Consider the following 26,643-nt stretch of genomic DNA (forward strand, 5'->3'; position numbering starts at 1 on the left):
GTATAGGTGGCCAACCTGGCCTGTGTATCGGTTAATGTAAGGGTCAGTATACCCCGCTTGATGTGGTTGAATGTCCTCTGGGCAATCACGGAGACCGTTGCACCAGTCCAACTCCATCTTAAGCGAGTGACCACTGACCCGTACCGTCACCTTAATGGGGGCCACACGGGGAGCTGCCACACAATGCAGCTGCAGTCGTCCTCCATCTCCACATCCTCGGGAGTAGTCGCCGCAGGTTCATCCAAATGGAAGGTGTGGCTGCTGGGCTGGCCCCAGTTTCTGTCGGAATGACTGCGCCTCTGGCGCCCCCAGGACCGGCGTCCACAACGGGGTCGGCGCCCACAGGTCTGACACTGACATGGCCCCTCATCCATCGGTTCTGGAGAAAGTTCCCTTCGGGGAGGAACGTCCGGCGGCCACTGGTGTCGATCCGGACGCCGCCCCGCCCAAGGTACCGCAAGGGTGTGGGGAGACGCTTTGGATGGAAGGGGTTGCGCCCTGAGGCATGCCCCTCCATTCCTTGTAGCTCCTGAACTCCCCATTCTGCACTCCCTCGGGACACCGCTATCTGAATGGCCTGTTGAAAAGTCAATGTCGCTCGGCTAACAACATTCTCTGGATGGCCGTGTTGTTAATACCGCAAACCAAACGGTCACGTAACATTTCTGACAAAGTCTCACCATAGTCACAGTACTCCGCAATCCTGCATAGCCTGGGTAGAAACTCAGCAAGGGATTCTCCTGGGGTCCTCCCTGCAGTATAAAATCGGTAACGCTGGACTATCGTGGACGGGGTTGGGTTAAAATATTGCCCCACCAAGGTCACAAGTTCATCAAATGTCTTGGTGTCTGGCGCAGCTGGGTACGTAAGGCTCCTAATCACCCCAAACGTATCACCCCACAGGCGGTGAGCAAAATGACCACCTGCCACTCGTTTTCGGTGATGTTATTCGGCTGGAATTAGTTGTGCGTACTGGTTCCAACTTTCTAGTGCAGCATCAAAGACATCCAAACGTCCATAAAGAGGCATGGTGTAATAGAAAAAAAACTTCCAACCTGTATCCAACAAAATCCAGGGAGGTGGCTTCAGCAGCATAGACAGCTATCCACTTTAACCCTCGTCGCCAGTTTTGGGAGGGCCACGAAAAATCCAGCACAAGTTTGCAGAATCGAAAAGAAATGACTTTATTTACAATTACATATATATACAATAACAGCAGCAGTACTCCCTTACTGCTCACTCCTCTCTGCTGGTCCCACACTGGTCAACTCTATTTATGGAGGTGACTGCTAATGATTTCTCCGCCCCCCTCATTGGGGAAGCTCATACCCACTAAGGATTGTGGGATTGCCATTAGTCCCCAGCCAGTAGTAAAGAGGCAGGTTATAACACTGGCCTCCCCCCCGTGTCCCTCCCTGGCCTTATGGGGAGCCATATCCGCAGGGTGTTGGGGCCCTGTACTTGGGCCTCGAGTCTCTGTCGATGCTGCTGCCCCAGCCTCCTCTGGCGTCTGGTTGCCTGGCTGCAGCAGACCCAAGAGGGCAGCTTCCGCAGGGTCCACGATATTGTCCGTACTGTGGAATATCTGTAAAGAATTGGGAGAGGGTGAGAGACTGACAACCAGTCATGTCTCCCACCCTAGGACCCTCCAGTCCCCCCCCATTGCTTCACCCCCCCTCCTCCCCCCACCCCCCCACCCGGCATGCCCTGCCCACGCATCCCCAGCTGCAGCGGGGGACTCTGCTTACCGGACCCCACACCTTGTACCCCAGACACCCGCACATAACACTACCTGGACCGGACGCTGGTCCCCTCCCCGGTACACACACCGGCTCTCTAGTCGAGACAATGTCCCCGTTGCAGGGGCCCAGCCCCTGGGTGTTTGGAAGTTGGACGCTGCGTCCATGGTGTAGCGTCCTGCAATGTTCAGGCACAGTGTCCCGGCATCACGGTCTGATTGGAATGCTAAAAGATAACACTTGCATGATACATGGATGCTACATGGTACCCCTTTCCATGGTGGAGCCACTTGAGAAATGTGAGGTGCTACGATTGCCAATTTCCATATTAGCAATAGCCTTCTGCCGCGCAACCAGAGGCCTCCATGGTCAGTTGGAGTTATGGGTGGTTAGTAGGGCAGACAGACAGGGCTAGGGTTGCCCCTGGAACAGGTACACATGTTCCAAGGGTTGGCATGGCGGACGCATGGGTGATTAAAGTCACCCCTCAGTCGAGACCATGAACAGCCACTCCCTCCTGCTGCACGCGCCCCTCGCCCCATGGCATCCCACCCCGACCAAAGCTGGCCCCTCCGGGGCTTCCTTCCCCCCCTTCCGAGCACCTAGCCAGCAATTCCAATGCCCAAGGGCTCTTTGCCTGGGTGAGAGCTTTGACAAAGGTAACCTGGACTCGAAACGTTAGCTCTTTTCTCTCCCTACAGATGCTGCCAGACCTGCTGAGATTTTCCAGCATTTTCTCTTTGGTTTCAGATTCCAGCATCCGCAGTAATTTGCTTTTATAAGGCGAGATCTAGATTTTGCCAAGTGAGCGGGCTGGTTAGATCGCAAACAGATCGGCGCCTGGCGCGGTTCTCGATTTTGGGCTCTCCCGTGATCTAACAGGCTCATTGTGCTCTCACTTAAGCACAACGTGGCCATTAAAGTGCACCCAGAATGGCACTGTCACTGATTTTTTAAATAAATATCTAAATACACAAAAATATCATAAATATAACATAGCAAAAGGTTAATAATCAAAATGGAAAATGTTTTTTTTTCTGTGATTAGCAATTGTCTCACAAAGTTGTGAGAATAGGAATTTTGTAATATAGGATTAGTAGGGTATATGATTTTGCGAGAAGAGAAAATCGTGTGTTCTCATTTTATCTTAAAACAAGATTTGCAACACATTTTTCTCATGTCATACATTGATTTCTAATATTGGAATTCAAAGCAACTTACTTTCTGGATAGAAATATATCTAAATTGTAGTGATGGAATACATTGTACAACGTTTCTAATTAACAGAGTAAGTGAAACAGATAATACAGGATAACCTTTAACTGTTGCCGAATCCGGTCAATAAAGAAATGCCAGCAGTTCTCTCTGGTGTCCAATAACCCAAGGCCTCGTAACTCCATTCTCATGGTTGATATGATACTGTCCACTTCGTCATCATTGAACAAATCTGGAATATCCCCTGAAACACAGAAGTGTATATATGTACTAAAAACTTGAGTAAAACATTTTTAGTTTTCCATATAAATAATAGATTAAACCTATAAAAATTCAAATATATGCAAACACAGTAATGCTGTCAAAGAATAAGTTTTACAGAGGCACCATAAAGTACTATAACTAAATTTAAAATGAAAAATATTGTCTAGAAGTTACGTACAGAATGGTTACAATCAAGTACTCATAAATCCAGGAGAGGGTATTTGTGGTGACGAGATTAGTTAACTTAAAGATCAGTTGACAGAATGGAAATTTACTTTGCAGAACTAGAACAGTTTAATATTTCAAATGTGTATAATACTAAGGCCGGATTCCCCGATCCTACTGCCCCGACTTCCCTATTCTCCGGCGGCGTTTTTTGGGCGCCGGAGGGATTCCCGCCACGCCGGTCGGGGGCCGTTGACAGCAGCCCTCCCGGCTATTCTCCGGGCCCTGTTGGGCCGAGTGGCCGACAAGTTTTGCCCAGTCCCGCCGGCGTGGATTACTCCCCTCACACAGGGCGGGACCTGAAAGGTAAGCGTGCAGGGGCCGTCCTGCAAGGGGGGGGGGATCTGACCCTGGGGGATGGCTCCACGGTGGCCTGGCCCGTGATTGGGACCTATCGATCGGCGGGCCGGCAGGTTCCGTGGGGGCCTTCTTTCCTCCGCGCCGGGCCTCTGTAGGTCTCCGCCATATTGCCCGGGGGCCGGCACGGAGAAGAGAACCCCCGCGCATGCGCGGACCCGTGCGGGCCGGTCCCCGTGGGGACACCTCTGGCGGCAACCTAGCCCCCTAGAAAGGTGAGAATTCCTCACTCTCGGGGGCCGTTGACGCTGGAGTCATTGGTGCCGATTTTCCCGCCAACGTGGGGACATAGCCCCATTTTTAGAGAATCCCGCCCTAAGTGTTTCATCACTATTTATGAACTGACGGTAGCAATCTTACAATTAGAGCTAGGTGAATGTTGAGGAGAGTGATTTATTTAACTATGTTGGTGGCCACATAAATCTGTTCAATCATTTTTACTGAGTACCGGACCTTTTTACCAAAGCAATGTTGCACCTAAGATTTCATTGCTTAATGTTGTTAGATACAACCCCTTGGAGTGAATCATTGCATAAAAGGTTCCAAAGAATTGAAATAAATCACAACACAAGTACAGAACAAGGAAATGTAATTTGGTTTATATTCTCATTGAATCCAGTCCCTTAAAGTTTACAAAAACATCCCAATAATGGACACTAACCCAAACTTTAAACTTGGAAGCAATTGACAAATTAGAAGATCCCCAGCAAAATTGACACACTGTCAATTCTTTGAAAAACAGTGTATTAAAAAACTGTTTGAGAATGGGATTGAAGAATACAATAATACAGAGCAAGATAATGAAATTCTTTGGGGAACACAATTGTTATTGTACTGATGGCACCACCCACATGTTACCTCAAAAACAACCAGCTAAGATTGAATAATGGATGCATGAAATTGACAACTTTTGGGCACAGCCAGATTAAGAATTCTTAAGGCCTTAGGCACCAAGATATTGGGAGCCCCTATGCACCCCTTCATTGTTAAGAAAGACTGTTATCCAGTCTCAATGCAAGACATTGACCATGTGTTTTTATCCTCTATCTTAGAGTTTAATCTGAATATCTATATTACTAATACAGTTTGCCAGCAGATTTACATTTGTATATTTCATTTAAAGCATATTTACCTCACGATATCAAAAGCACTTTCGAAGTGTTACCATTGTTGTAGCCTAGAGAATGTGGCAGCCAATTTGCAGACAATGCGTTCCTACTGAAACATATGAGACAAATGACTTCTGTCCAGTCTCCAATTTTCCCCTCCACTTGGATCCCTACCTTTGACTCTTACCCTCTCTTTATCTTTTCATTGAGAACTTCTGGCATGACATTGGCTGTCTTTCTGCTCCCTTCACACATTCTAACCTATCTCCATCTGAATTTGCTGCACTTATTCTGTCAGGTCTAACCCCAATATTGACAGCAAACCTGCTAACAAAACTGGTGCTATGGTGGTCTGGCACATTGACCGTTACCTAGCAGAGAATGAATCCCAATTCTCCAACACTTTCTCAACCTTCCCCTGAACGATGGCCCCACCACCGAACATTTAGCTATTGTCTCCAGGGCTATCATTGACCTCAGATCTTTCCACCATGCTTTTAACATCATAGTCACCCAAACCCAAACAGCCTGCTTCAAGCTCCTTTCCAAGATCCACAAATGGGACTGTCCTGGTAGGTGTTTTGTTTCAGACTGTTCCTGCCCCACTGAAGTGATTATTCTCAACTCGGCTCTATTTTCTTCTTCCCTTGTCCAGTCTTGTATCACCTACCTCTGTGAATCTTCCATTGTCCTTTTCCAATTTACGGACACTAACTGTCCCCTCTTCACAATAAACTCCCAATCTCTTTACATTGCTACACCTTACCAGAATGGCCTGAGTGCTTTCTGCTTCTTCCTTGAACAGGGGCCCAACCAGTCTCCATCCATCACCTCCCTCCTCCACCTACCTGCATTGTTCCCTCATTTTAAAAAAATAATCTTTATTGCCACAAGTAGGCTTACATTAACAATACAATGAAGTTATTTTAAAAAGTCCCTAGTCACCACGTTCTGGCGCCTGTTCAGGTACACAGAGGGAGAATTCAGAATGTCCAACTTACCTAACAGCACATCTTTCGGGACTTGTGGGAGGAAATCAGAGCACCCGGAGGAAACCCACGCAGACACGGGGAGAACGTGCAGATTTTGCACAGACAGTGACCCAAGCCGGGAATCAAACCTGGGACCCTAGGGCTGTGAACCAACAGTGCCTTCTCCTATTACTCATCTAATTTCCTCCAAATAAAAGGGGTTGCTATGGGTACCCATGAGACCACAAGACATAGGAGCAGAATTTGGCCATTCGGCCCATCACGTCTGCTCCATCATGCAATCGTGTCAGATATGTTTCTCATCCCCGTTCTCCTGCCTTCTCCCCATAACCCCTGGTCCCCTTATTAATCAAGAACCTCGGCCTTAAAGACGCTCAGTGACTTGGCCTCTACAGCCTTCTGCGGCAATGAGTTCCACAGAGTCACCATCCTATGTCTGAAGAAATTCCTCCCCATTTCTGTTTTATAGGTTTGTCCCTTTAGTCTGAGATGGTGCCCTCGGGTTTTAGTTTCTCCTACTGGTGGAAACAATCTCTCCACGTTCACTCTATCCAGGCCTCTCAGTTTTCTGTAAGTTTCAATGAGATCCCCCCCTCATCCTTCTAAACCCCATCGAGTGCAGACCCAGAGTCCTCAACCGCTCCTAATATGACAAGTCCTTCATTCTGGGGATCATTCTTGTGAACCTTCTCTGGACCCACTCCAAGGCCAGCACATCCTTCCTCAGATGCGGGGCCCAAAACTGCTCACAATATTCCAAATGGGATCTGACCAGAGTCTTATACAGCCTCAACAGTACATCTTTGCTCTGGAATTCTAGCCCTCTTGACATGAATGCGAACATTGCATTTACCTTCCTAACTGCCGACTGAACCTGCATGTTAACCTTAAGTGAATTCCAAAACTAGGGCTCCTAAGTCCCTTTGTGCTTCTGATTTCCGGAGCCTTTTCCTATTTAGAAAATACTCTGGGCCGGATTCTCCGGTCGCCGATGCTGAAATCGGGTCATAAAACGCCACTGTTCCCACGCCGGCGTCAGGACATAGCCTGAAAACCGGAGAATCCAGCCCTCTATGCCTCTATTCTCCCTACCGAAGTGAATAATATCACACTTTCCCACATTGTATTCCATGGGCGGCACGGTGGCAGAGTGGCTAGCACTGCTGCTCACAGATCCAGGGACCCAGGTTCAATTACGGCCTCGGGTGACTGTCTGTGTGGAGTTTGAACTTTCTTCCTGTGTCTACGTGGGTTTCCTCTGGATGCTGCAGTTTCCTCCCACAGTCCAAAGTCGTGCAGGTTATGTGGATTGGCCATGCTAAATGCCCCATCGTGTCCAAAAGGTTAGGTGGGGTTACTGGGTTAGGGTGGAGGTGTGGGCTTAAGTAGGGTGCTCTTTCTAAGGGCCGGTGCACTGTAAATTCTATTCTATGATTCTATCTGCCACTTATTTGCTCACTCTCCTGGTCTGTCAGCATCCGACTGCAGCCTCCCTGCTTCCTCAACACATCTGTCGCTCTACATATCTTTGTATCATCTGCAATCTTAGAAACAATGCCCTCAGTTCCTTCTTCCAGATCATAATGTATATCGTGACTAGCTGTGGTCCCATCACTGACCCCTGCGGAACACCAAGAGTCAATGGCTGCCATCTCTTTATCCCCACTCTCTGCCTACTGCCAGTCACCCAATTCTCTATCCATGCCAGTGTCTTGCCCCTAACTCCATGGTTTCTTATCTTATTTTGCAGCTTCCTGTACGGCACCTTGTCAAAGACCTTCTGGAAATCTAACTAGATCATGTCCACTGGTTCTCCTTTTTCTAACTTCCTCGTACCATCCTTAAAAGAATTCTAACAGATTTGTCAGGCATCACTGGACCTCCCCTTGGCAAATCCATGCTGACTCAGTCCTATTTTATCATGCACTTCTAAGTACTCTGCAATCTCATCCTTAATAATAGACTCTAAAATCTTACCAACGACCAAAGTCAGGCTAACCGGCCTATAATTTCCTGTGTTCTGCCTCCTTGCCTTCTTAAACAGGGGTGTTACATTAGCCATTTTCCAATCTTCTGGGACCCTCCATGCCTCTAGCGATTCCTGAAAGATCACCACCACTGCGTCCACAATCTCCTCAGCCATCTCCTTCAGAACCCTGGGGTGCAGCCCATCCGGTCCAGGTGATTTATCCACCTTCAGACCTTTCAGTTTCACAAGCACCTTCTCCTTAGTGATGGCCACTACACTCATCTCTGCCCTTGACTCTCTTTAAGTTCTGGTATGCCACTGGTGTCTTCCACCGTGAAGACTGATGCAAAGTACCTATTCAATTCCTCTGCCATTTCTTTGTTCCCCATTACTACTTCTCCAGCCTCATTTTCTACTGGTCCAGTGTCCAATCTTGCTTCTCTCTTACCTTTTATATATTGAAAAATCTCTTGCAATCTTCTTTTATATTACTAGCTAGCTTACACTCATATTTTATCTTCTCTCCCCTTATTGTTTTTTTAATTGTCCTCTGCTTGCTTTTAAAGGCTTCCCAATCCTCTGGCATACCAGAAAGCTAGTGATTCGAAACAAACCTGTTGGACTTTAACCTGGTGTGTTGTAAGACTTCCTACTTAAATTCCCTATTCAAGTCTGCTTCATTACACACCAACAAATTTGGAATTGCTTGTTCCCTAGTGGGCTCTACCATAGCTGCTCCAAAAATCCATCTCGTAGATAGTCCACATATTCCTTTTCTTGGGATCCACTACTAACCTGATTTGCCCAGTACATCTGCAGATTGAAGTCCCCCATGATTATTGTAGTATTGTCCTTCTTGTATGCCTTTTCTATCTCCTGATGTATTTTCTGTCCCACATCCTGACTACTGCTAGGGGCCTGTACATAACTCCCATCAGGGTCTTTTTTCCTTTCTAAGAGTCCTAGCTATGATTGCCTTTATGTAGGATATAGGAACATTTCCTGTTCCAGTTATCTCGGGGGGCCCCTCCCTCACCTCTTTTTCCAGTATATCGATGCTGTTTACTACTCTTGTCCTGAACTGAAAAACCTGATCAGCTTTGCTTCCAACTTCCACCCTTCGCTCATGTTCACATGGTCCATCTCCGACTCTTCCTTCCCCGAACTTCTTTGTCTCCATTTCGGGAGTTAAGCTTCCAATCAACATTCACTATAAGCCTATAAATCTATAAGGTTCCAATGCAAAGTAATCTGTCTGAAGCATTAACTTTGTTTCTCTCTCTACAGATAGTTCCAGATCTGCTGAGTTTGTCCAGAATTTTATGATTTTAATTCAGCTTTGTAGCATCTGAAGTATTTTGCTATTGTTTCATGATAACCCCACTGACTCCCACTGCCACTTTGACTGCTGTTCCTCACGCCCATTTCCTGTAAGGACTCAATATTCCATTCCATTCTCCCAGTTTGTCTCTATCGTATTTGTTCTGATATTGCAACCTTCAACAACAGCGCTTCTGATGTGTCATCGTTTGTCCTCGACTGAGGATTCCCCCAACCTTGGGCTGGAGTCTCCGATTGTGAGGCTATGTCCTCACACCGGCGTGGGAACGGTGGCGTTTTACGACCAAAAATTCTGCACAAAACGGCCCCCGATCCTCTGTGTAGCTAGGGGCTAGCATGCCGACAGCGTACGGTGGCGGCCTGCAGCGGCTGTGCCGTGCAACATGGTGCCGGCCGCTCGCGGACCTGGCTTGCAAAATCGTGCCCCCTTGGCCGGCGCGCGTGCCCCGAACCACCCCCCAACAGTACCCCAGCCCCTGATAAAATCCCCCCTGCCCGCGGATCGGCCCTCCCCTGACTGGGGCGACACTGGACTGAGTCCACAGCAGCCACGCCGAGTTCCCGGCAGGTGAGACCATGAGAGACCCACGCCATCGGGAACTCGGCCAGTCAAGGGCAGAGCATTGGGGATGGGGTCCTCAGGCAACATCCTGAGGCCGTCGATATGCCACTTTGGAGGGGGCGGGGCTTCATGAAAGCAGTGCCACCCCCTATTTGGTTGGGAACTTTGATTCTCCGGCCGAACGCGATTTCGGCGTCGCCGGCTGGAGAATCCAGCCCTTTGTTTGACAGCACACTCAAATGTGTTCAATCCATTTCATGAACCTCTGCTCTCCCACCTTTTCTCTATCCTAGATCCATGAATGGAATCCTTTGCCCTCACCTTTCACCCACTAGCCTCCGCCATTTCCATGGCCTTCCGTACAGTTTCACCATCAAACTATATTTGCCTAACCCCTTTCAACATTTCAAAGGGATGTCCTCTCTGCAACACCCTGGTTCACCCTCTAGCCACCTCCTGCATCTATTCCCCTTCCCTTAGCACATTTCTATGCAAGTACAGTTGTTGCAAAACCTGCCTTTCATCTCCTCTCTCCTCACCATCCTCAGCGCCAAACAGTCCTTCTGAGTGAAAAAAGAAATTTACACACACTCCTTTCAATTTAGCAATCTGTATTTGATGACCACAGGATGATCTGCTCTGCAATGAGGAGATCAGACACCGACTGAGTGACCATTCTGTGGAACATCTCCATTCAGTCCAGAAGCATGACACCAAGCTTCCTCTGATCTGCCATTTTAACTTCCAACTTTGTTCTCATCCCGACCTTTCTGTCCTCAGCCTCCTGTTGTGTTTCAATGAAGCTCACCATAAGCTCGAGGAATAGCACCTCATCTTTTGATTAGGCACTGTGTAGCCTTAGGAACTCAACACCAAATTCAACAATTTCAGACCATAATCTTGCCCTCATTTCATTTCCTTTTCCTTGCATGTTTTGGTCTCATTCTTGTTTTTGCTTTCGGACAATAGCTGTTCAGCAGCCTGCCATTCACACCTCCTTTATAAACATCCGTTGCTATTTAATTCTTCCATGACCAGTCACTTTGACCCTGTCCCATCAACTCTTTTGTTATTTAATCTCTCCTGTCTTCCATCCTATCACAGACCTGGGGCGGGATTCTCCCCTACCCGGCGGAGCGGGCCGTACCTGCGGTGAGGAGTGACGTGAACCACTCCGGCGTTGGGCCGCCCGGAAGGTGTGGAATCCTCCGCACCTTCAGGGTCTAGGCCGGCGCCGGAGGGCTTGGCGCCATGCCAACCTGCACCGAAGGGCCTCCGCCGGCCGGTGCAAGTTGGCGCATGCGCGGGAGCGCCAGCGTGTGCTGGCGTCATCCCAGCGCATGCGCAGGGGGGTTCTTCTCCACGCCGGCCATGGCAGACCATTACACCGGCCGGAGCGGAGGGAAAGAGTGCCCCCACGGCACAGGCCCGCCCGCGGATCGGTGGGCACCGATCATGGGCCAGGCCACTGGGGCCAGATCCCCCCGCACCCCACCGAGGCCTCCACAGGTCGCCCGCAGAGCCAGGTCCCGCCGGTACGGACCTGGTGTATTTTATGTCGGTGGGATCCGCCGAAAACGGGCGGCCGCTCGGCCCATCGTGGGCCGGAGAATCGCCGGGGAGCCCAGTGCCAATGGCCCCAGAACGGCGCAGCGCGATTCCCGCCCCACCGATTCACGCCGCCCCCGGCGATTCTCCGGCCCGGCGGGGGGTCAGAGAATCCCGCCACTTTTCTTTTTGTTTTTCTTATCCTCCTCTAATTCACCTGCTTAAAGCCTACTACAATTCTAGCTTTTTCCAGTTCCACTAAAAGGACCTGAAGCATTTGGCAGAAATTTAATGAGGGTGGTTCATTAATTAAGATGCAGACAAAGGGTGGCGATCATGGCCCTGGGAGTGAGAAAAGGGATGAGAAAAGAGGTTAATGAAATTGATGGTATTCCTGTCAATCTGATCTTCGGGAGCCCTGATGGAAGTCAGCCCTTAATTGGCAGCGGAATCCTGCTGCTGGGGCTCCTTGCTGTGGGACATTTAATTGATGCACTTGACCCAGTAGGGCAGAAATCCCTCCCCTGAGAGCTGTCAACCAATCGCATACCAGTAGCACTCCATTGCCAGAATAATACCAGGAGCAGTGGCTGTTGCCTGCAGTACACTTGGGCCTCTACCAGGGTTTAAAAAATATATATTTTTAATGAAAACTTTTTCACTTAAACACAATAACATAATAAAATATAAAACAGATGCTTCAAGCTTCAGTATACAAAGAGCTCAGTCAACAAACAAGAAAATATCCAATCCTAACCCCCCAACAATGAAAACCAAAAAAACCCTTAACAGCTGATGGTAACTAACTCTTCAAAAAATGAAATGAATGGCTGCCACCTTAGGTAGAATCCCTCTCCTGACCCCCTAATGGTGTACCTGACTGTCTCCAAATAAAGATACTCCATGAGGATACCCAACCAAGCCAAGGCACTGGGCACAGTAGGAGACCTTCACCCAAGCAGTACTTGCCAATGAGGCAAATGTGAGCACATCCATCTTCACTCCCATCCCCAACACCAGCGAGTCTGATACCCCGAAAATGGCCACCAATGGGCGAGGCTCCAGTGCGACATGAACAATTTCTGACATGGTGCTGAAGAAGGAGACTCAAAATCTCAACAACTTAGGACAAGTCCAGAATATATGAGTACGGTTAGCTGGCCCCCCGAGAACACTGCTCACCCTTGTCGTCCACCCCCGAAAACCCTCCATTCATTCTCGACTTGGTTAGATGGGCTTGTACACCAGTCTGAACTGGATCAAACCAAGCCGGACACAGGAGGGTATAGGGTTCACCCTGCGAAGGGCCTTGCTCCACTCCTCCTCATTCAGAATAGGACCCAATTCACCCGGATGAAACCAGCGATTTGGGCCTAGATCGATCCATCCTCGAATCTATACGCAATTTAGCTGATGCGAGTCCAAATCAGGAATGGAGAAAATACAAACCGTTATCCCAATTTGCCGCATAAACATTGACCAGGACCACCAAGGTGCCTGGCAAGGATTCATGAACAATCACATGCTGACCACTAGGATCCGCTCAGGCCTTTGTAGCTGAAAATGTAACCCTTTTATTGATCACAATTTCCGCATCGGGCCCTGTCGTTGAAGCCCGAGTGAAATACTTGACTCACCTACCCCTTTCACAACCTAGTCTGGTCTGTTACCCACAGATGAGTCTCCTGAAGAAACACCACATTGGCACTCAAACTTTTCAGGTTGGCAAATTTCCTTGACCTTTTCACTGGGCCATTCACCCCCCTTACATTCAAATTGACCAACCAAATTGGAGGCTTCCTACCCCACCCCCCCAACCCGATGTCAGTCATTTTGACCAAGAGAGGTCATCCAACTACTGCTTAGAGAGTACAGATACCACCCAAGATGGCCACCAAACCCACCAACGAACATTCAGTTAGAAGGGCAGCCCTGCCCAGACTGAAGAAAAAGATTGACAAAATACAGTATAGAATAAAACCCCTTAACATAGAGCCATATATTTTCCATAACAATTATTTAAAAAGTACAAAACGCCCCATAACATGACACTTCCCAGCCAAATCCAGCCTTTGGAAAACCTTCATCGAAGCCATGAATATATACAAGGAACCCTATCAACCCCCCACAACCACATACCCACCCATAACATCCAAACGCCTCACATAAAATTCAATCAGCTCGTACCCATTCCATGTTTGTTTAACAAAAACCTAAAAACTTCCACATCCTCCGGCGCATTGAAAAAATAATCTTTTGACTCAAAAGTCACTCTGACCTGCGCCGGGTACACCACCCCAAATCGAACTCCACTCTTATACAAGGTGGCCTTGTTAAACACCGACTTCCTTGCCAGCTCCGCACCAACATCTTGATACCTCCTGATACCATGGCCTCTCCATTTATAGTCTTGATGTTCCTTAGCCAATCTCAGGACCCGCTTCTTTTCCTGATAGCTATGGAACTTGACAATAACAGCCTGCGGTGGGTTCGTTGAGATGGGGCTTCTGCCGGAGTGTCCGGTGTGCCCGATCCAGCTTGGGAAGGGACGTGAATCCACCCCTCCCCCTCACCATCTTCCCAAACATCATCTTAGAAAAGTATTCTGTGGGAGTTGTTCCTCTATTCCCTCTGGCAACCCCACGATTCTGATATTCTGTCTCCTAGAACGATTCTCCAGATCAACTACTTTGGACTTATTGCTTTATTCACACCGGCCATATGCAATATCTCAGCTTCCAGAGAGGCATCTGGTCGCTACCCTTCAAGAGAGCCACCTCCACTCCCTTTATCGCAGCTCCATGCGCTTTTACCAACTCGTTGGTTTTCTCCAACACTAACAGAATAGGAGCCAGGTCCACTTCTATTGACTGCTTCTACTTCTCAAATTCAGCAGCCAAGATGCGGGCAAGTATCTCGGCCATTCATGGAATGGATGGAGTCACAGCAGTAGCGTCTGCCATTTCTCCAACGAAGGGCCCGAAGGAGCCTCTGATTCTGTTCATGAATTTCTTTCTTCAACTGTCTTTGCCCTGTTCCTTTGAGAGATTTCCTTTATCTGGGCACCTCATACCATCAATCAGATGGGATTTTGAACAAAAGTACACCCGGAAACTGAGTGAAAAGGGCTAAAAATGCAGACCCTGGCGGGAGCCACCTCATGTGTGTTACATACCCCTCCAGAAGTCTCCCTCAACCAGGATCAATCATGGGATCCATGGAGAAAGTGAAGTGACAGCTGGAGGGGGGTTATAAGGAAGGGATCATCAGCAAGGGGGATGGGCGTCAGAATAAAGGGAAGGGAGAGGTTCTTCGAAGGCAATGAAGGACACTTACCTACCATACGAGGCCGCAGGTTAACCTGATAGGGATTGCTTGACAGTCTCCCTGCATTGTGACTCCCCCACCACTGCTGGTTTAATATCCCTAGCAGGAACCGTAAACCAAAATAATGAGGTTTGCTGAATGACCCACAAATGAAGAAATTATCAACAAGATTCCCATTTTTGTAGCTTTTACTTTAACATTAAAATAGTTCGGAGTTAAGTATGTTTATTAAAATAAAATAATTTTTAACAGAACCACTCGAAATAAGCAAACATAAATACACTATCAAAGAGAAAAACAAAAATACACATTAACTAACACCAGAAACAAAGTAAAGTAAACCCCTTACAGCTGATGGTGGCTACTCTTTAAAAAAGAAAATGAATGGTACTCCACTGACCCCCAATTGTGTATTTGACCTTCTCCAAATGTAACAAAGAAATGCGGTGGAATTTTCCATTCCTGAATCCGGGGCAGGATTCATGGAGTTCTACAACTTCAAAACTGGCACGGCACCTGGACCAATTCAACGACCGTTAAGGGCCTAATAGTGGCACCATAATCGTGGAACACAATCGATTCCAATGATAAGCGGTGCAGGGTTTGCTGGATTTGTGATTGACACTCAGGAGGCCAACAAGTGCAGTTTCACTTCCCACACTCTTCACTCCCCACCAACTCACCATCCCAGCCAACAAGATGGCAGCGAGGAGAGCGGCACCCCGTTTTAGGGATGCGGAACTGGAGACCCTGTTACACGTCGTGGAGGAGAGTTGGGTGACCATATACCCCGGCAAGGAGGCTGCCAGCAGCCTCCGTTCGCCGTGCCAGGGTGCAGGTGGCAGAGCCTGTCAGCGCCATCAGCAACCAGACAGGCCAGCAGTGCCATACGAAAATGCACAACCTCCTCATGACGGCCAGGGTGAGTAGGCAGCACTGTACCCCTGGCACTTTTCCCGTCCCACACGCCCGTAACCCAACACATCCCACCCCCTCGGAGGGGGTCTGAACCCCGCCCTACACCACATGTTGGCACCCATACCGGCAGCCATGGTCCGGTGCCCTGGCCACTGAGGCCACCAACTATCCACCCACTTGGCTGCATGCATTGGACTGACTAACACTGTGCATTTTCTGTTCTCCCCCGCCCCCCAGGAGAAGGCCACCCATAACTGCCGGGAGTGGGAGAAGATTAGAGGGGGACTCCTGGGCCTGTGGCCCCTCATCACGGCAGAGCAGTCACTGGCTGATGTGGCACAGACCCAGAAGGTGGTGGCACAGTCACAGCATGATGTGGCGCAGTCTCAGACAGAGGTGCTCCATGGCCGTGAGCATGCAGAGACTGGCCGAGACGGAAGCGGCCCTCCAGGACTGGCAGCGCCAGGTGGCGGGGTACCTCAGGGATTAGTTCCGCTTGCACACCCGTCCCATGGAGTAGCCCAGGGAAGAACAACATCACCCTCAGGCAGAGCAAAAAAGGTGACAAGTGTGAGAAGGGACTGCAGGGTGTTGCACCTAAATGCACGCAGTATATGGAACACGGTAAATGAGCTTGTTGCGCCAATTGAAATTGGCTGGTACCATGTTGGGGGCATCACAGAGACGTGGCTACAAGGGGATCAGGACTGGGATCTAAATATACAAGGATATGTATCCTATTGAAAGGACAGGCAGATGGGCAAAGGAGGCGGGGTTCCATTGTTAGTAAGGAATTAAGTTAAATCGATAGCAAGGAGTGACATAGGACTAGAAGGCGTATAATCTCTGTGGATAGAGTTGAGGAATCGCAAAGGTAAAATTCCTGATGGGAATTATGTACAGGCCCCCTAGCAGTAGTCAGGATGTGGGGCAGAAAATAAATCAGGAGATAGAAAAGGCATGTAAAAAAGGCAATATTACAATAATCATGGGGGACTTCAATATGCAGGTGGACTGGGAAAATCAGGTTGGTAGGGGATCCCAAGAAAAGGAATTTGTGGAATGTCTAAGAGATGTTTTTTTGGAGCAGCTTGTGACAGCTTACTAGGGAACAAGCAATTTTGGATTTGGTGATGTATAATGAGCAGACTTGATTAAGGGACTTAAGGTAAGGGAACCTTTAGGGTACAGTGACCACAATATGATAGAATTTACCTTGCAATTTTAGAGGGAGAAGCTGGAATCAGATGTAACGGTATTACAATTAAATAAAGGTAACTACAAAGACATGAGGGAGGAGCTGGCCAGAGTTGATTGGAAGGGGAGCCTAGCAGGGAAGACAGCAATGGTCGGCATTTTGGGGGGTTATTTGGGAGGCACAACAGAAATTCATCCCAAGGAGGAGAAAACATGCTCGGTGGAGGACAAGGCATCCATGGAAGTCAAGGACATCATAAAAGAAAAAGAAAAAGCATACAAAGTGTCGAGGATTAGTGGGAAGCCAGAGGATTGGGAAACCTTTAAAAGCAAGCAGAGGACAACTAAAAAGGCAATAAGGGGGGAGAAGATGAAATATTAGTGCAAGCTAGCTCATAATATAAAAGAACATAGGAAGAGTATTTTCAATATATAAAAGGTAAGAGAGAGGCAAAAATAGAGATTGGACCACTGGAAAATGTGGCTAAGAAGTAATAATAGGAAAGAACGAAATGGCAAAGGAACTGAATAGCTACTTTGCATCAGTCTTCATGGTGGAAGATACCAGTGGGATGCCAGAGCTCCAGGAGAATCAGGGGGCAGAGGTGAGTGTTGTGGCCAGCATGTCCCCCCTCCCCCATCCCACACTCCTGGCCCAGTCGGTATCCGACACGATGGAGGCCTCTGGCCCTGGCGCCTGTCCCGGCTGCCAGGGGTACCCGCGGTTAGCGCTGCCCTGCCAGCGGTACACTTCGCAGCTCCTGAACGGTGCACCACTGTAGGGGCTACTATGGACTTTGCCATGGGCAGACCACAAAATGTCCTACCGGCAGTGGTGGCCAATTAGGGGGAGCAGTGGTATGGCGGAGGGTGGGGTATGGTGTGGTGGGGTTGTGGTAATACCAGATATTGCGGTACCAGAGAGAGGAATGACCATTGGCTAGACCGCGGGGTCTACCATTGGGCGATGTACATAGCCCCGCCCTGAGAGGCGGGGTATAAGAACCAATGCCGTCCCAGCAGCCTTCACTTCTGTAACTACGCTGTTGGGTACAGTTCTATCTGATTAAAGCTGAATCGATATGACTCCACGTGGACTCAAGAGTATTGATTGTGTATCAGGGGTGGAGGCACCAACACAGCCGGTGTCACTCTGCAAAACCAAGGCCAAGGTGGGTGGGATGCACAGCAAGGTGGTTGCCTTGGAGGCTGCGGCAATGGCGGTCCATGCCTGTACACCGTCCAAATCCCATAGGGAATGACACTGGCCCCATACCCGTTCCCCTGTTCCCCGCCCTCCCCAGGCCAGTGTCCAGCCAGCAGCCTACGGCCCGGGTCTTTCCCCCTGATCCGCCTCGGCGCCTGTTAATTGTTTTTAAAATTACCCCCAATGGAGGCGGAGAATTGCGGAGGCCCCGGAAAATATCGGGTCTGCTAACGATAAGCCAATGCCGTTCTGTGTATGTGTGGAGTAGAAAGCATTGATGCTGCTGTCGAGGTAGTGGAGAACTGCGATTTGTTGTGAATCCGGCCAGATAGGTTGAATCAAAAGAAAAAGATTTAATGCAACAGAGCAAGAGTGCAGAACAGTTACTCTACTACAGGAGGGCCACTCACAGTTCATGGCCCTCCGGTTTTATATGAGGAAATGTGTAGTCCCCAGAAGTCTTTGGGAATATCAATCTCCCAGTCGCATAAGTGTCTCATGACCTGTTTAAGGTTTCAGGAGTGTTCCATGACCTGCTTAGCCCCAGGTTATGACGTTCCTCCCCCTCCTGAAGTGTGTGGCGATGCCATTGCACACATGGCTGGGCTGAGACAGGGAGGCAGGGGGCGAGGGCAGACGCCGGCGTCTTTTAAGGAACAATTGTCCCTCAACAGCGACAGACAGAAGAGGGTCCACCGACGAGTAATGGAGCGAGCTGCACCTCTTCCGTCTAGAGCGACAGGAAATTTCAGGCACCTGTGGCGTCGGCGGGGAGTTACCGGTGGCCCCGGTACCGGAGGGAGTCGAGTCCTTCTCTGAATTAGAGGAGTCCAATGGGGAGTTAGGTGGAATGGCGTGGCCGCCATGTGGCACATCGGGAGTGGAGACGTCGTAGAGGGCCGTCAGGACATCCGGAGGAGCTGCCCGCAGGCGCACCACTGGGTGCCTGGCTCTAAGGTGGTCCATGTGGAGCTTCACCTGTTGGCCACCCACTTGCAGGTGATACGAGGTCAACTCGGTCCATCGCAGACCAGTGCCCTTAAACCAGCTGTCACCCGCAGGACTAAAACATGAACCGGACGTTTGGAATGTGGAACCACGGTCTGAAGATTGTGCGCTTACCCTCGCCCCTATGTCGGGCAACAGCAACCCCAATCTGGACCACAGACATCAACCCCTCAGAAGCTCCAGTAACTGCATGGGAATAGATCGGTAAAGCAAACAGAAATCGGATCAGCCTGGTATCCGAGCCAGTGCCCTGTTCCCTCAAACCCTGCTTCAGGGTCTGTACGGCCTGCTCAACCAACCCATTCGACGACGGACAGTAGGGAGCCGTCCTGACATGGCGGACCCTGTTGGAGCGCAATAAGGCCAAAAACTCTTGGCTCGTGAACGAGGGCCCATTATTGGACACGAGGACCTCTGGAATCCCATTGGTTGAGAAGGAATCGGAGATTCTCGATCCTCATTGCTATGGTGATAGACGACATTCAGTGGACCTCCATCCACTTTGAGTGCCCATCGATTAGCAGAATAAATATTGAGCCCAGAAAGGGACTGGCAAAATCGACATGGTCGTGGGCCCAAGGATGGCCAGGCCATTCTCATGGGTGCAGGGGCGCAGCAGCATGGAGCCGTTGATGTTCCTGACAGGCGTCACACTGGCGGGCCACCGTCTCGATGTTTGTGTCCATACCAGGCCTCCAGACGTAGCTCTGAGCTAACATCTTCATCCGCGAGGCCCCAGATGGCCGCTATGGAGGTCACTTAAAACTAACGGCACACCCTTCTCCGGGATCATCACCCAGGCTCCCATTAGGAAGATCCCATCTTCCACACTTAACTCGGTCCACATGGTGGCGAAGGCCTTCAGTTCCCCAGATAACTGATCTGCAGGGCCACCAATGAGGACGAGATTTCACAGCTTCACTAAGATAGGATCCTTTTACGTCCATTCGTGGATCGGCGTGACATGAAGAGTATCCATAAAATTGTTTACGGTTGATAATTTGTCGACACGGTGGGACCGCACTGACTCAGCACCGAAACAGTACATAAACCGCCCGAACCGATCTGTCGAATTCAGTTTAAATCTAAATGTAAATGGTGGAGTCAATCGCGGCCCAACAAATTAGGCCCGCCCCCATTAACCACTATTAAAGGCAATTGGGCCTCCTGGTGACCGTACACTACGGGGGCCTTTGTCGTTCTGGCATTTCGTAGTTGTTCTCCATATAGGTGGTGAAATGCGCCATAGTCTTAGATGGGTCCAGCACCTGGGTCCCCCTTCGAATATCTGCAAAGGTTTTAAAACCTACCTCCGACACTGCCGCCCCGGTGTCAAGTTAAATTTGTAACAGATGGCCATTTACTTGGTTGGGAACAGTAATGGGGCTGCTCGCAGAGTACAATGCGCTGAGATGCATTGTAAAGGGAACTCTTCCTCCTCCTCCGGATTTTCTGGTTGGCCCAGGCCCCAGCTGTGCGCCGGCCACAGCTGATTGTTGGGGCAATCTGCCCCGGTCTGTTGACAGGCTCCTTGGCAGGAGCAACCACAAGTAGGGCATCGAGATCCAACACTTGTGACAAGGGCAGACGGTGGCCCTGGGAAATGTGGGGACGTACGCAGCCGCATTTTAGGGACCTGGCGCTGATCTGACAAAAAGGAAGGGTCCGCACGCCCCGGACCACACCCTAAGGCACTCACCTTCATAGCTTGTAGTTCCCAGACTTCCCGGTCCACACCTTCCTTCGCCTGACGGCCTGTGATAACGTCAGAGAAGGTTCAACTGGCAGCTGCTGCTGTCTTTCCACGTTGCTGATAAGCCAGACCAACCAGTCCCTCAGGACCTCCGATCAGGACTCTCCTAACGAACAGACTTCGGCCATTCGGTGCAAATGGGCAATGAACACGGCCACCAACTCCCTGGATTGCAGACAGTGTTATTAGGTCTATACCACTGCATTATTACCGAAGGCGGCGGCAAAATGACCACTGACCACCTCGATCAGCTGTTCGAAAGTGCAGGAATCAGGGGCGACAGGAAAAATAGCCTTGGTTCAAATATGGACAAAAGAGCTGAATGCCAGAGGTGAGATGAGAGTGACTGCCCTTGACATCAAGGCAACATTTGACCGCGTGTGGCATCAAGAAGCCCTAGCTAAACTGGAGCCAATTAGAATCTGTGGGAAAATTCTCCACTGGTTGGAGTCATACCTGGCACAAAGGAAGATGTTTGTGGTAGTTGGAGGTCAATTATCTCAGCTCCGGGACATCACTGCAGGAGTTCCTCAGGGTAGTGTCCAATTCCCAACCATCTTCAGCTGCTTAAACAATGACCTCCCTTCCATCATAAGGTCAGAAGTGGGGATGTTTGCGGATGACTGCATAATGCTCAGCACCATTTGCGACTCCTCAGATAATGAAGCAGTCCATGTCCAAATGCAGCAAGACCTGGACAATATACAGGCTTGGGCTGTCAAGTGGCAAGTTACATTCGCACCACACAAGTGCCTGGCTATAACCATCTCCTGCAAGACAGGATCTAGCCACTGCCCCATTCAATGCCGTTAGCATCACTGAATCCCCCACAATCAACATCCTGGGGCTTACCATTAATCGGAAACTGAACTGGACTAGCCATATTAATACTGTTAATACCAGAGCAGATAGATCAAAGGCTAGGAATCCTACGGCAAGTAACTCACCCCCTGACCCCCCCCCAAAGCTTGTCCATCATCTACAAGGCACAAGTCAGGAGTGCAACAAAATACTCTCCATTTGCCTGGATGAGTGCAGCTCCAACAACACCATCCAGGAAAAAGCAGCCTACTTGATTGCTACCGCTTCCACAAATATTCAAACTCCTCACCACCGACGAACAGTGGCAGCTGTGTTTACCATCTACAAGAAGCACGCCAGTAATTCACCAAGGTTCCTTAGACAGCACCGTTCAAACCCATGATCACTACCATCTAGAGGGACAGCAGATATCTGGGAACACCACCGCTTGAAGGTTCCCCTCCAAGTCACTCACCACCCTGACTTGGAAATATATCGTCATTCCTTCACTGTCGCTGGGGCAAAATCCTGGAACTCCCTCCCTAACCACACTGTGGGTGTACCTACACATCATGGACTGTAGCGGTTCAAGAATGCAGCTCACCACCACCTTATGAAGGGCAACTAGCATTGCGCAATAAATGCTGGCCTAACCAGAGACGCATGAATAAAAAAAATCCTGATTCACAGTCTGACCACTTGTGAAACACCCAGTTCTTTAGCATTCCTGAGCTAGTTACACAGCTTTCCAGGTTTTAGACCTTTTTTAAGCAGCTTGCACAATATGTCCAAGAGTTCCTGTCTCCTTTTATGCCAAACAGAAAAACTGATCTCTACCAGAGTCTGATTTGCTTCTTTTCCTCACAAGGTCCCTGTTTGCTTTCTCTTTCAGTCTATATCTGGGCCTTCACCAACCAGCGCCTCTGTTTGAAGTTCTGCTTTCTGTCAGGATTAAAGGGACAGTGGCAACAGGTGGGAAGGTGGGTTTGAGACCAAGAAGAGATCAGGCGTTATCTGATTGAATGGCAGAGCAGGCTCGAAGGGCTGAATTGCCTGCTTTTGCTCCTAATTCCTATGTTTCTAGAATCCCTCCTTTGTGTCTGCCAGCCACATGTTTTTTTCTTAACTTCCTTCCTGTTGGTACTGCTTCCAGGTCAAGGGTCACCAGCTCAAATGGACCAGTATTTATCATTCAAGAAAACCACAGCTGATCACTTTACAATTGTTATAAGCTCTTAAAAGCCCTGTTCAAATATTCTTACAATAATTAGATTCCAGCTTTTAAAGAAATTACAAATTTTCCTTACATCTTCCAAGCCGAAGGTCATTGCAGACCATAATTGGCAGCTGTTTAAGAAGGCTTCCCACAAGTCTTCCAACCCTGGTCTTAAATGGGGAAAGCGGGGGAAAGCAGAGTCCTCACCTGGCATCCTCCCGCCTGATCAAATGGCCCTCCAACACCAAACTTACCTCCCCGGGAAGGCATTAAAATCTGCCCATGAACTCGCTTTCTATGGATGCTGTCTGACTGAGTATGTAATGCATTTTATGTTTTTGTTTAAGGCAAATAAGCAGATGGTTTTAGTGGTCATGTACAATAGAGGTAGTGCATGTGCTAATTGTGCATTAAAAGTTAGTAATTTGCAATCTGGCATTAATTGACAAGATATTGATTTCTGTTCAACCTCCTAAATTTACAACTGGAAATTATTTGAGAATTTTGTTATTGTTTCTCTTGTTTAGTTGATTGCTTGTTAACTAGCAATTAACAGGGAAGGTGTGAACATTATCATTATTCCTATACTACATCAATTTATTTCAATCAAAGTTGGCGTTAAAGTACAGGGGAGAACCAGAGGAATTTGAGTGGTAAGCAACTGAGAAGATACTGCAGCATTTTGTCAATGATGCTTTTGTATATCTATTCGGTTACTCCTAGATTCTTCAGAGGTAGAGAATAGTGGTCCAAGAGATTTAAGGCCATCGTTACGCGAGGACTGATCTGTTCCTGTAAGAACACTATTCACAACGCCCTATGCTGCTCTTGTTTGGCCCTTGTTCCGCACTGTAACCAATCATTATTATTTTTAAATTTATTTATTTATTTTTTAAACTTAGAGTACCCAATTCATTTTTTCCAATTAAGGGACAATTTAGTGTGGCCAATCTATCTAGCTTGCACATTTTTTTTTGGGTTGTGGGGGCGAAACGCACGAAAACACGGAGAGAATGTGCAAACTCCACACGGATAGTGACCCAGAGCCAGGATCGAACCTGGGACCTCGGCGCCGTGAGGCCGCAGTGCTAATCCACTGCACCGCCGTGCTGCCCCAATCATTATTTCTTGATGTACTATTGCCAATGTACTCTGTCGATTATTCTTTTGTCTACTATGTACGTACTGTGTTCATTCCCTTGGCCGCAGAAAAATACTTTTCACTGTACTTCGGTAAATGTGACTGTGGTGAATGTATTCACCAGAATAAATTGTCTATAGAGTACTGTAATATGATCCCTTTTCCATGTAATGTACTGGAACCCTGATGGGCTCCGCCTCTGGCTCTGCCCCCCGGACGGTATATAGACCGGCCGCCTGGGGGCGGCGCTCAGTTGTTACATCGATCTCAGGCAGGCAAGTTCTTGTGTAATAAAGCCTATGTTCTCTCGCTCTCATTGTCTAGCAGTGGATTAATGGTACATCAATTTATTACACAAAGACATCACTATGGAAGCCGCTCTGAAGCCTGATAAATTGGAACTCGACACACGAGCAGCAGAATCAAAGTAAATCTTCTCCCACTGGCTCCGCTGTTTTGAGGCCTACCTCGACTCCTCTGCAACGCCTCCCTCCGACGCCCTCAAGCTGCGCCTCCTCCACGCCCGGGTGAGCCACCGAATCTCGGGTACGATTCAGGACGCAGCCGCGTACGACGTGGCAGTGGCGATTCTAACGAGACAGTTCGTGAAGGCCGTGAACGAAGTGTTCGCGCGGCACCTCCTCACTACCCACCGACAATGCGCTGGGGAAATCGCTGGGCGAGTACCTGGAGAACCTGACTCTCCTCGCCGCAACTGCAACTACAAGGATGTGAAGGCCGACGAGCACATGAAACTGATGATCCGGGACACCTACGTGGCTGGGGTCCGGTCTAACTACATCCAGCAGCGACTGCTGGAAAACGGGACCACTGACCTACAGGACACGGTAAAGCTAGCCTCCTCGTTAGAGGTGGCCTACCAGAGCCTCAGCACGTTCCCGGCAGACCCAGCGAACCCCTCGTGGGCACCACAGACGCGGCCTTCACCAGACCCGACTACGTCCCAGGCCTGCGACGTGCGGCTGCCTGTTCAACCCAGGGGACCGCCTTGCTACTTCTGCGGTCAGGGCCAACACCCCCTGCAGCGTTGCCCAGCCTGCACCAGCGACTGCGGCAAAAAGAGACATTTCGCCAGTGTCTGTCTGGCCCGATCCAAAGCCCCAAAGTTGAAAGCGTACCAGGCCCGACCCACAGACTCACAGGTCCGCAGACCCCACAATGTGGCTGCGTGCCTGCCGGCACCGCCCCCTTCAGACACGTCATCCACCTCGTGCAGCTCATAGAGGCCGCCATCTTGAACCCAGCCCGACACGTGCGACCCGTGGGGGTGGCCATATTGGCCGCCACCTGCAGCACCAACCGACACGTGCGACCAATGGGGGCGGCCATCTTGGTCGCCATCTCCGACCCAGCCCGACACATGCGACCCATGGGGGCTGCCATCTATGACCCCGATACCTCCGACCACGCAGACTACCTGCAGCTCGGTGCAGTCACCCTCGACCAGTCGCGGCCAAAACACTTGAAGAACTCGATGATGGCCGTCCGGGTCAATGGGCACGAGATCCCCTGTCTTTTCGACTCCAGGAGCACAGAGAGCTTCGTCCACCCCGACACGGTAAGGCGCTGCTCCCTCCACATCTACCCTGCATCCCAGACAATCTCCCTCGCCTCTGGATCCCATTCGGTACAGATCTGAGGGTACTGTGTCGCGAACCTCGCGATACAGGGCGCTGAGTACGCCCGTTTTAAACTGTATGTCCTCCCTCACCTCTGCGCCCCGCTACTGCTTGGACTCGACTTCCAATGCAGTCACCGCAGCCTGACCTTAAAATTTGGCGGACCCCTACCTCCCCTCACTGTATGTAGCCTCGCAACCCTTAAGGTCACCCGCCCTTCGCTCTTTGCGAACCTCACCCCCGACTGTAAGGCCGTCGCCACCAGGAGCAGGCGGTAAAATGCACAAGACATGATTTTTATCAAGTCGGAGGTCCAGCGACTCTTGAGGGAGGGGGTCATCGAGGCCAGCAACAGCCCCAGGAGAGCACAAGTGGTGGTTGTCAGGACCGGGGAGAAGAATCGGATGGTAGTGGACTACAGCCAGACCATTAATCGGTTCACGCAACATGATGCGTACCCCCTCCCCCGCATAGCGGAGATGGTCAACCAGAGCGTACAGTACTGGGTGTTCTCCACAGTAGATCTGAAGTTGGCCTACCACCCCTCCCGATCCGCCCGGAAGAGCGCCACTACACTGCTTTAGAAGCAGCCGGCCGATTCTTCCACTTCCTCACGGTCCCGTTCGGCATCACTAATGGGGTCTCGGTTTTCCAGAGAACGATGGACCGAATAGTGGACCAGTACAGGTTGGGGGCTACATACCCGTACTTGGACAATGTTACCATGATCAGCAGAACCAAAGCGCCAACCTCCAGAGGTTCCTCCAGACCGCCCAATCCCTCAACCTCACGTATAACAAAGAGAAGTGCGTTTTCTGCACAACCTGACTGGCCACCCTCGGCTATGTCGTGGAAAACGGGGTCCTAGGGCCCGACCTCGTCCGCATGCACCCATTTATAGAACTTCCCTGTCCCCACAGCCTCAAGGCCCTCAAACGCTGCCTAGGGCTCTTTTCTTACTCCGTCCTGTGGGTCCCCAACTATGCGGACAAAGCCCGCCCACTTATCAAGGCCACTATATTCCCCCTGACGGCTAAGGCCCGCTCGGCCTTCAGCCGCATCAAGGCAGATATTGCCAAAGCCGCGATGCACGCGGTGGACGAGTCCATCCCTT

At 49.7% G+C, this 26,643-nt stretch overlaps 1 protein-coding gene across 1 annotated transcript in view; it reads right to left on the reverse strand.

The window, feature by feature from the left end:
* dnah9l (dynein, axonemal, heavy polypeptide 9 like) overlaps positions 1 to 26,643 on the reverse strand; it is a 1,249,478-nt gene that overhangs the window by 338,699 nt on the left and 884,136 nt on the right. Inside the window, exon 52 of the mRNA XM_072476205.1 lies at positions 3,056 to 3,198. Coding sequence (XP_072332306.1) covers positions 3,056 to 3,198 — 143 coding nt within the window. The remainder of the gene's footprint in view (positions 1 to 3,055; positions 3,199 to 26,643) is intronic.

Source organism: Scyliorhinus torazame, chromosome 2, assembly GCF_047496885.1.
Source record: "Scyliorhinus torazame isolate Kashiwa2021f chromosome 2, sScyTor2.1, whole genome shotgun sequence".
NCBI classification, from domain to species: domain Eukaryota; kingdom Metazoa; phylum Chordata; class Chondrichthyes; order Carcharhiniformes; family Scyliorhinidae; genus Scyliorhinus; species Scyliorhinus torazame.